Source organism: Diuraphis noxia, unplaced genomic scaffold (genome assembly GCF_037042655.1).
Source record: "Diuraphis noxia isolate RWA-SAM2 unplaced genomic scaffold, SU_Dnox_SAM2 contig0003, whole genome shotgun sequence".
Lineage (NCBI taxonomy): Eukaryota > Metazoa > Arthropoda > Insecta > Hemiptera > Aphididae > Diuraphis > Diuraphis noxia.
In genome coordinates this window covers 81,542,094-81,554,319 of record NW_028301713.1, presented here as the reverse complement: position 1 = coordinate 81,554,319, position 12,226 = coordinate 81,542,094, and the positions used below count along the sequence as shown (strand labels likewise).

At 31.1% G+C, this 12,226-nt stretch overlaps 2 protein-coding genes across 4 annotated transcripts in view; one reads left to right on the top strand and one right to left on the bottom strand.

Annotated features, from left to right (window-relative positions):
• Positions 1-12,226, bottom strand: part of raskol (Ras GTPase-activating protein raskol) — a 143,157-nt gene that overhangs the window by 94,254 nt on the left and 36,677 nt on the right. The window lies entirely within an intron of this gene.
• Positions 101-10,509, top strand: LOC149057864 (uncharacterized). The gene is made up of 7 exons (XM_089222082.1): positions 101-166; positions 498-690; positions 763-881; positions 2,415-2,535; positions 5,780-6,027; positions 7,676-7,741; positions 10,390-10,509. The coding sequence occupies exons 1-7, from the start codon at positions 101-103 to the stop codon at positions 10,507-10,509; spliced, it is 933 nt and encodes a 310-aa protein (XP_089078208.1).

The window sequence follows — 12,226 nt, the reverse complement described above, 5'->3', positions numbered from 1 at the left end:
ACGATAATACTGATCGTTGGTGTGCGCCTTACGACTCACGCGCACACAATTCAACATACACAAATATACACAAAGTTGCATAGACGGCAGGCTTGCTGTGATGCAGTCGTTGCGTACAAGTGGTATTTTAATTCCAGTGGATCGTCGAAACTCAATACAAGCCAAGGTAGGTGACATTTGACGATTACGATGTTGTGACGATTTCTCCTTGTCGAACGATACCAACTACACTTTGACAGTAACTTTTTTGAGAGAGACTGATTTTTTAAGGGGTTAGCTATAGGCAATATTTATGAAGTCTTACGCAAAAAAACAATTTAACAAGACATTCGTAATCGAGCGGAAATATTTTAAATATTTTGGTGCCCAAAATATCTCTGCAGCTATTTTTGCGGTGATATTTAACCCAGTGCATTTCATTCCTATATCACAATGGGGGGGGGGGGGGGGGAAATTCGGAAACCTAATCCCTTATATTAATACGTTTCTGTTTTTAGTTGAAGCTTTTTACGTTGAACGGGTCATTTGCATTGGTGGCGTGCGTGTTGATGTACAGAGATTGGGCCACTTCCGAATTGTCGACTCCGGAAATCACGTTCCGAATTGTACCGCATTACGTGCAGATACTGATAACGTTATTAGAGTGTACCACACGACAAATTGTAATTCATTGTCACACTTCCGGTGACCGTAAGGAGTCATAATCCAATCACCTCTTTCGGTCATCATCACAAACAATCTAAACTTTAAATTACGTTGTAGGCCGAACGTTATCCGGTTGGTCTTACTGGGCGGTGACGTCTATATGTCTGTTTAGCAGCAACTGGTTACGTCTGTTGCATCGCAATGACAGTGTAGTAAACCCGGAAAAAATACTTCAGGTAGGATCATAAAAAATAATATTACTGTTTGTGGCTGGGGGTGGGTGGGAGGAGCGTTTTTTATCATTCTTGCTATTACACCACTGTAGTATCGTCCAACAAATATAATTTTATTAAAACGAATCAGTGAATAAATTGTAGAACTATAATCTAGCGCGGGCACTTCGATGCAAAGTTATTCAAATTAAATTTTAATATCACTTACTGCAATAAGCAATAAAAAAAAATACACCCAACATTTCCTGAGAATCGTAGAAAATCCGATTTGCGGAGGTTTTAGTGCTCATATTAATAATTTTTGTCTAGAAAATGTAGGTATGTATAGTGTTATATTTAGGTAATAAAATTTCTTCGAATGTGTGTAGGTACATGTTCGTTTGATTTTATCGACGCATTGAAAACACCCTCGGCTTTCGTTTATAATATTTGAATCTATTTAAAAACATTAAGTCGAGAACAGCTTTTAGATTTTGAAGTATATTATATATTTAAAATATGTTTTGTACCATTTGCACATTCCAGATCGATTTATGTATTATATATATAATAGAAATACGTGTTAAGCACTTCATGCACGAAATACCGTCAAGTACTTAGAACTTACTACTTAATACCTAAACTGCTATGTATTATACAGAGTAATTCGCTTAGCATGCTCGCCCTCGTTTTTTTTTTTTATTTAATAATAGATTTATTCAAATTCTAATTTTTGGAATTTTATAGTTTACTTAAAGATAATACTTTCAAAGTTTTGTGTTACTTACTGAGTGTCCTGCAGTAATACAAATGTCTGTTGTTCAAATGAGAGACCTTTTTTTACTATATACATTATTTGGTGGATAATTTTTCTGAAAGTGTTGACGTATCAAAAATTAAATTCGAACGCGTAGTTTTTCAGTTATTAAAGTGTTTGTATTTAGGATAATATTCCTTGAATTTATACAATATTAAAAAAAGTATAAATTATATCGGATCAAGACAAGTCTGAATTTTATTTGGACCATTTTTATAAATAATTAATATTGATAGAATAATATAAATTACTGAACAATTTTAATTACCACTGCCGCCATATCTTTCAAATTCATTATCGTGGACCTTTTATCCTTATCCTCATTCCACGAAGTCAAGTAACTATAAAAACTATTCGTTTGAATTTCGATTTTGATACGACAAAGTGTTCAGAAAAATTATCCGCTAAATAATTTATATTAAACTAGAAATGAGTGAGAGATGGAGGGTTGTCATTTGAAAAACAGAAGTTTTTGTACTATACCACAGTAAACGTCTTCTTTTGTAGTACAAAAATTTCATTAATTTGAAAATTTGGTCCTTAAGCATATTTCAAAAATCAGAATTTAAATAAGTTTATAATTGAAGGGAAAATACCGGGTGGTTAGCATATGCTTGATGAATAACTTTGTAAATTGTATCTATATACTTATGTCAGCCACCATTGGATATACTTTCTGTAAATTATATAATATATAAGCGGTAAAATATGCTATATAATATATACGTGTGTTTGAACAGATTTGTTTGTGTTTCATTCCAATACTTTCGGAAATTAATTTTTGCCGGAAGTGTACCGAATTTATAAAATGCCATCAAGACCTTAACAAACTGGTGGCGGATGGATGTATCACCATGGCGAGTATGTATTATGTATTTATATTAAATAAACAATGGATATCCAATACTAAATAATGCTGCAGTAGGGCTTGGGTGTGATTAGTTGTCGTATCGCGTTAACCACACATTTCCAAATCCGAAACGGTTTTATCAGTATCATTATGCGTGGTATATTATACTCGGATAAAATTGACTTATGCAAAACGACGTGATTATAATAATAATATAATATGATATTGTCATCGGTAGTTATTGTATAATTAATATTCTTTTATCGGTCATTGGGCACCGACCAATATATTTGAATCGAAGGACTTTTCTTTACAATGGTCAGAGTGTATCCTCGGGAAAAGTCTGAATGCGATATTTAATTTCATAAAATTCATCGAATACAATAAGAACTTGAAATGGACCAAGGAAGTATACTTATAGTCAAGGTGAACTAAACATTTGTTTTATAAATAATAGGGTATACATACATATAGTTAGGTAGTTTTAATTCAAACTTATTATTTTGTATACGTTATGGTCACATTACATACGCGCTCGACAAGCTGACGATGAAATCAAATATATCTATAGGTAAACCTATATACGAACAACAAAAAGACAAAATGTAAATAGCACATATTTTGTTCTGAACGCGATTTTTGAATGATATCATATTATATAGTATTACGACCCTTCTTTTTCGAAACCGGAATCTTTTACCGTTAGTCGTCCCGTACATAGAACCTATCCATACGTCGCAATAATGATATGTTCACACCATAATAATAATGTTACTCGTGTATTGTTGTACTTGGACATAGTTGTTGACACTTGTACGACGCGTGACTCGTCTACGTTAGGGAATTAATTAGCGCGTGGTGGAGAGTTGGACACGTCGAGTGTTTATACTCCTCATGATACATAGCTGTGTTATACATTATTAAATATATATGCAGAATAATATGCATTACGCCTGTACGACATACATACCTATATACCTCTATATTGTGCACCGTACTTATACTGCAGATTTGTATAAGATCGTGATTAATCCAAAGCTACCTACGCGCGTGCTTACTCGTTTGAAAAATTAGGACATACTGATGCAGCATCAGAAACAGTAATAAACTAAATAATAATAAATATGTTTAAAAAAAAAAAGTATTTATAATATTATATAGTACGATGACGAAAACTATAATATTATTATATTAAAACGGCGACGCCATTAGTTACGAGCCTTCATACGTGCATATAATATATACATAGGTAAACATATATGTACATATATAATATTATACATACACTGGATCGCGTATTCTTATGGGAAATTTTTTTAATCGGTCGCGGTAGGTATACTTAAGTAATATTTTACAAACGCCCCGGAGCGTGGAGGAGACTTCGGCGCTGCACACATCGACATGATCGATTAATATTCAAAATAAATATAATAAAAATAGTAATAATATAATACACAGTAGGTATATACATTAAGTTTTATGTACCTATAACATATACCCACGGAATATTAATGCGTAATTATTTATCCGTCGCGTATACCTAAATACCTGTACGAGCGTATTACATTATTATGATATACTACGCGCGAATCTTCTATATAATTACACTAGCTGATCCCCGTGAACTTCGTTGCCCGTTAAAAATACCAACTCTATATGATTCAAAATTTGTGTTTCATTCGTCGTTTAATACCCGGCGTAGCTATAGTGATGTTAAAAACTTCCCGTGGAATTACCCTATTATCTTCATTAAAGATTTTTTACACAGTCATATAAAATACAGGACTATATAAAATTACAGTGAAACCTTTAAATACCGGACACTCTCGGTCGCTTAAATGTCGTCCGCTTTTAGGAGGTGTCCGCTATTAAGAAAGGAAATACAGTGAGTACACATTTCGCCGTTCTCAAAATTCCACCCGTTATTGATTGGAGGTGTCCACTATTGAGAGGAGTACGTTAAAGGAGGTTTCACTGTACATTCAATCATATTATTTTCTCACATTTTTAACTTTGTAAAGGTGAATCATAATTATTTTTAAAATTGGTACCTATATAATAACAAATTGCTATTTCTTATTCATCCATACTAAATTGTATAACCAATAGCAACCGCCCTGTAATAAGCAAAAATACATTTATTATTATATCTTATATTTCTATAAAAAATCTCAAATTTGCAATAAAAAAAAATTAAGGGCCACTTATTAAGATAAAATATAGCCTATATATAGTAGTATAGATGATAGATCCGTGGGGCATTATATAGCTTTTTGATGGTAAAAAAAAAATTTTGATCGGTTAAATAGTTCCAGAGATTAAACCGAACTAATGGACAATTTTCCTTCTTTATATATCGCATTAGTATAGAATACAGATATGATCTTCAATGTGCATGCAGGTGATTCTGAATACCCATCGTGTGTACTCAACGTTTGTTTTTATATGCAAATGGCGAGTACCAAAATATATGGATATGACGAGCGTGGCGGCTATACATATACATCGACACAATATGTATATTATATACACAAGAGATTTTTCTAAAATGTAATAAATAAAATTCATATAAATTTTAAAAATTATTTCATACACAGAAGATAACCTTATATCTTATATACTTCAATACTTGATATCTCGCAATGCCGTAGCTTCTTAATTTTCAATTTTTTTTTTTATGAATAGAATTTAAACAATTAATTTAAACTGTCCACACCCAAATAATACTAATAATAATATGAAAAAATATGATACATAATATTTAAAAATATGTAATTATATATCTAGGACATGCTAGGTTGCTATATTAATTGAAGTGTTTAATAAAATGGATCATATCGTATTTGGAGCTTACTTTGTCACATTAGCTCAGTTAAACTACATAACTAGTTTATAGTATATTATATTGTTATTTGCAGTTATATTATTCTATTATTATAAATCATAAGCTTGTAAGTAACATGACACTACGATTGTCGATATTAATTTTTACTGTATAGTTTATGTAACGAAGTCATATCGTATTACTCAACGAACATAATACATTTCATTGAATATTAAATTTGTTTTATTTATTTAAAATAACCCTCATCGGCATAAGTGGAAATTGAGAAAGGTTATTATTTAACGCCCACAAGGTGACTGCATGGTGAAGTATATATTAGCATTATTATTTCGTACACTTACATACCTAATTAGCATTTCTTGCCACGTCATTGTTACCGATATTTTGTACCATTTATTGTCATCACGTAGAACTATCGGCGATCAGAGAGCAGAGAAAAAAGTTGATCGACCGGGCGGGAAAGACGACCGGTGGTGGAGCGTTTGGCGCGCAAATCCTATTGGAAATCGGGACGACGGTCGCGACAACGGTGTTTGAAGTTCACCGAGTGCTCATGTCGGCAGAAAGTTCCGGTCAGGTGGCGGACATGTTGGACGTGACGCAACGTTTTTTGAGGTTGTTCGCGCTGTGCAAGGTTTCCGGCGACGTTGCAAAGGAGGTGAGTAAAACCGGAACCGACGATGATAATAATAAAAGTAGGTATTATGATGATGGCGTAAAGTATCGTTGAGTATAAAGTAAAGCAGCTGACGACGATTTGGTTGTTTACAATAGATTTTCAAATTACGAAATCCCGAATTAATATTTCCTCATGGTTATATAGGTACTGATGGATAGAACTGATTTTTGGAATAATTAATGTTTAAAATTAAAATTTATATTTTTTATTTATTTACTTTTTTTTTGTTCATTAAGCGACTCTAGCGCCATTAATATCTACGCTACATGTATAATAAACTTAATTTTTTTTTTTATATATTACTGAAAATAAAAATTTAATTTAATTTAATAAAAATTGTTTTGGATAAATTAAAAATAACCTAATATTTGTGAATCTGCAGATTATAAGACCAATTTTGATGGTTAAAAGATTTATCTAAGTCAAGTAGTTTATTTTTTAGAATAAAACTACTTTTAAACTTCAGAAGCGAACGCATTGCAGGGCTTAGACGGCTTAGTAGATATATACATATATATATAGGTACACCAGGTCGTATACATTACATATAGGTACGACTTAAACCACTTGGCCACTTGGCGTGCGCTTTATTCACGTGGGTGTAAAATATATTATTATTATTACTATTATTATTATACCTATTGTATATACAGCGTGAACTGAGACGGTTGCGTTTTTCTCCTCCAATGCAAACCGCGCGTGTGCAGCATGGTAATACGTATAAAATAGCACCTTATTCCTATATATAGATGGGCTACGCACGTGAATATTGTTGTAAGCGAGTTAAATGAAAATCGTTATTATTATTATGGTTATTTTTCACAATGCGCGTAAATTATCATTACTACACTCTCTTTTTTTAATCGGTAATTATCGCATATCGCGCACGATCGCAAAAGCGGTTTCGCCTCTCATTCGCAGTGTACCGTTGTCGCCGTGCGTGCACGTACATATATATATATATAATATAATATAAAGAGGTTTAACCGTGGCATAGTCTGTGGGAAACACAATAATATATTACAGCCACTCGTAATCGCGTTCAAACCGTTTCCTATAAATGTATATCGTGGGCGTTTTCATTCCAAAAGTCACCGATATCGTACATACTATTTTAGATTTCACGGGACGGCGAAAGCAAAATTTAATTTTACGCGTTTTCCTGCAGTGAACGTAGATATTGCGGCTAACATAGAATTCTGCGAGGTACTTGCACTTTGAGTACCTAGTAAATAATATTATTCTAATTCAATCAATTTTATACTACAGAAATTGTACCGTTTTGACGAGAACACAATATTGTAATATTACATAATAATATATTTTTAATTAAACTTCCGACGCAACCGCGTCATTATATTAATATTGTGGAAATATTTCGTAAAAATATTATAGTCCACGCATAACATGAAACGGGCGTATAGAACAACATATATTTTACCAATGATGCGTGAAAATTGTTCTAATTTCCACAAACTATATTCTGTTCACTTATACATCAAGCTTACCTATATCTATTACCGCGGTGTAGAAATATTAATTTTGTTTTATTGAAATAATACTATTAATAAATTATAGGATATCGTTATTGGATATAAATTTGTTTTTATTTTGAAATTTTATACAGGCAAGCAAACTCGTGGCCATCTTACTGGACATAAATCCGAGCGCGGAAAAGCATCTAGAGGATGAAGTAATTATGAATTTTTGTCACGTCTCATCAGGTCTGCTTTGCTAGCTCGTTCGTGTCATAACGCGTGTAATAGTAATAAGTAAGGCAATCGGGATAGTTATCGAGTGGACTAATCCTTGAATATTATTATGATCGATATAGTAAGTAAGTTACCAATATGTCGTGACCGAATACGAGTGACATGTGTTGCGGTTTTGCGATAACCTTTAACTGCCATTTTTGTAGGTACTGCATGGCTATATATTATATTAAGCCACAATGTCATGGGATTTATTAAAAACGAAACTTTTTGTTCTCCTTAAAAAAAAATACAATTAACTATCATTTCAAAATATCACCAAAAATCAAAAACTATAACTGGATGTTTTCACCATAATAATAATAATATGTAGTTATACAAATAATATATATTTTATGTATTATAGTTTTGTACTATATAACAACAGAATTGTGTACCTATTGTTAAGTATATCGTACTATGTTTAAAAATTTATAAGTTCCGTTTTCGGAAACTAAACCTCGATCATAAAATGTTTTATAGTAATGTTTTATTATAAGTTATAATATTAAACACAAAACAAATCTAAGCACCCATTTCAATGGTACCTACTGGTAAGTATATCAGTAGACTAAATATTTTGACCTGACAGCAACAAGAGAGGCATGCAAAATAACAATTATTACTCGCCACTTTCATCAATATTCATTATTCATTATTATCGTATTGTAGGTTATACCTACGCTACATTCTCAGAACTGAAATCTCAAATAATTCAGCACGTCATGCAAAAACCTCGAGTCTCGAGTTATGTACTTTAATGTACTAGATACCTATATAATATGGGTGTTATAACTGTGAAAATATAGGTGGGCAATGTGAACTGCTGAGTTGTGTTTGACACCGTTGAACAACTTTATTTTGAAAAACCGTTGAAATATTATTATCGTACTCTTAAAATCAAATATTTTGCAGATGTTTAATATAGAATGATGTTTTATGGAATTGATAGTAATTTTGGAAATTGTCATCTAACAACCTATAGCATATAATAACCTATATATTACCATAAATTGGCCGTTTATTAAATTATATGAATTATCGTAGTCGTAAATGTTGTCAACCTTTTTAATTTAGTCAGAGAAGTCACAAACGACTTTGGTAAAAAAAAAAGGAAATCTGATATTCTGTTCACGTCTCAAATTGTCATTAAACTATATAAACTATATTTATTTTTTTTTTCTGTTATACTATTATTCAATTATATCATTATAGCTATTACTTCTTATAGCATCGATGATTTTAATCGTATTTATTATAATATTATTTACTTAAAAATTTTGTAAAAAACAAAATAAAAAAAATTATTGTTTTCTTTTTTAAAACAATTGTATTGAAGTAATAGTAATTTATTATAGATAAGTGAAATTAATACGCTTCAAATAATAACTGGTAACGTACTTGGTGCGACAATATTCCTCATAGAAACCTAAATAATTGAATCATTAAAGAAACAATTTGTGTACCTAACTTATAATGTAATTTTTTTATGTAAATTGTTTTCATTCATGGACACCGATCTTAACGATTGAGAAAAAGAATCGAAAAAAATTTAAACAATGCTTAAAAATTAAAATGTACCAAAAATTCGATTTTTTTTAACCATAATATTCAGATATCTAACGGAAGATATATTTGCAGTTTACTGTTATTTCGATGTATAATTTATTAATTTAACGACAACCACATAATAGACAAATATGCATTTGTGTACTGTGCAGGTTTATCACATTGGTTCTCGACATTTATTAAGCCATGAACACTAAATTTAAAATTTGATTTTACATGAAATCTAAAAATTATTTTATATTTACGTAGGTTATAGGTACATGTCTATTGTCTAGTGATACATTATAACGCGCCATATCATGTGTTGGGGGCCACCAAGTTGATAATCGCTGGTCTTCAAACAAATAACAAAAATGGAACTATAACAGAAAAACGAAAACTAGTATGCGTAAATCTGAAGCAACCTTTTATGCATTGCAAAGTGGTTTAACGACCTAATTGAAATATCAAAAAACGGTGTACAATAATTGTACAAATATCATAACGAGAGACGTAAAGTGATTATTTCGTTCATAACACATTCATATGGACAGAGACCAAAACGAAATAAAATATATGTTACAATTACTCGCGTATTGTATAAGACCCTGAGAAAAAATGTATAGCATTTAATCATCAGAGTTCTGTTCATCGTGTCAAATGTATCCATTATGCCTATGATTATGCCAATTACATAATATAATCTGTAACACTCAATTAGTGGAAGTATTGTAATTAGATTTATATAATAGATATTTTGATACTTATAAAATTCAATATTTAAACTAATTACCTATTTAAGTACAACGAAAGCGTGAATTAAATCAGATTGTAAAGGGTATAGTTTGATACTTAGAAGTCATTTTAATTAAATGGTATAATCGAGCTGTATTAAAAATCTAAAATATTAACAAAATTGCTAATCAATAACATTTTCCCCGGACATCGATAGATATAAGTAATAGGTGTATTCATATTTTATAGACTATAGTTTATATGTTTATATGAAATAATGCAATATATGAATGATGTATTTTGTCAGATATCATTCTTCCTATGGGAAATTGACAATCCTCCGGCGGAAATGCGCTTAGCGTATGGTACATTGGTGCTGGGCCCGAGGCTGTTCGTGTCCGTAAGTATATTATTATATCACAGATAAAAGATACACGATAGGTCCAAGGTCGTACGGATTCAGTTTTATCACCGTAGTGTATATCTCTATGGTATCAAAATTATGATGATCTCAGAAAACTTGACACCTATAAATATCTTGATGAATAAATAAAAGGGAGATAGAAGTAAGCTTTTTGTAATAAAATTTCCAATAGATTATTTTGTTATAATCGATCTAAAATGCATTTTTAATGCATTCAAAGCAGAAATTATAGTGGGAAAATTGTTATTATTTAGCCGCTAAACTTGATTTTCAAGATAGAATACATAAAACTAAGTGATCAAACATCGTTTGTACCATAATATTCATTATTTCAGGTTATAGATATTAAAGTTACAGCAACGCCAACAACTATTTCTGTATTTTTTGATGCACACGAGGTCTCTTTAAAAAGTACCAGCACAATTTTTATTACACCTATAATCTAGACTTAATATATCAGTAATCTATTTCAGTTTAATATTGTATATTGATAAATTTAGTCTGTTTGTTTCGTTTGGTGATTTCGGTGTGTCTGAAATTAACGACCAGTATCAAGTTAGATTTGAAATTGGATAAAAAATATAACGGAAACGTACGAAATGATCAAATTACTTTTGGGAATAATGCTTATTGGGTCGTTCAAAGACTTTCGACTGGTTTTATTTTTCAAAGATGAACGGAAGTCGATTGAAGATGATCTACGTTCTGGAAGACTATTTCGAATCCAGAAATGATGATGTGGTGAAAATTTGTGAATAAGTTCCAAATTATCCATCGATACTAATCGTTGGTGAACGGGAGTTCAGTTTTTGAAAGAGATATCTTCAATAATGTGTAACATAATTTAAATATTTATTAAAAATGAAATTCTGGTACTTTTTAACAAACATTATAGGTAGTTATAATTATTTTTCATATACATTGATGCATTTTTGTAGGATTGGCACCAGCTTTTGTTATTAATGTACGCTAATGTCGAATAACTCACATTCTATAATTTTTAGCCACTTTTCAACTGTCTCTTTCACCGGGTCAGAATTTCTCCTTTATTATGCTTTTTAATCTTTTTCCACCGATTCATAAGAGTATAAATTCAGCGGAATACTGTGACACCCAACAACAGAGTGCTTATAAAAAATTACGATTTTGTGATGTTAGCCTCATATACCATGTGTATTTCCGAGAACTTCATCACCTTCTGATGGGATACCGTCCAGCTTGGATTTTCTACCTAGTGATTATCACTTTTTTACTCAGCATGTGTCTTATACATTTTTCTGACAATGGTAAAAGAGGCTATTGATTAATAACATAAGCAGTTCTTTTGGCATGGTAACAAAAGCTGGCACCATACTCGCAAAAATGCATAGGCTTAAGTGGTTGTAATATACGAATTGACTATTTGCTTGCACTATAATCTCTGGAAATTTCAAGAAGATATTATGCACTTGAGAAGTTGAGAATAATATGAGCACTTTAAATGTCGGAACATTATTTTTTTTGGGCGACCCTCATACACAATTACCAGGTATAAACCTATACATAAACCATCCACGTAGTCGTTTCACACATTATATTATCGTAACGTGATCAAACTGTCGAACTATATATATATGTATGAGAGTGTATATATATGATGTATATGTATATAAAGACCTATATATTATATAAAACATAACACATAATAACAATAATAATTATTATTACAGTATAGTATTTT

Coding starts and splice junctions, on each gene's coding strand:
- LOC149057864 (XM_089222082.1), top strand. CDS start 101: ATGCAGTCGTTGCGTACAAGTGGTATTTTAATTCCAGTGGATCGTCGA. Junction 167..497: donor GAAACTCAATACAAGCCAAG/GTAGGTGACATT, acceptor TTCTGTTTTTAG/TTGAAGCTTTTTACGTTGAA. Junction 2,536..5,779: donor TGGATGTATCACCATGGCGA/GTATGTATTATG, acceptor GTCATCACGTAG/AACTATCGGCGATCAGAGAG.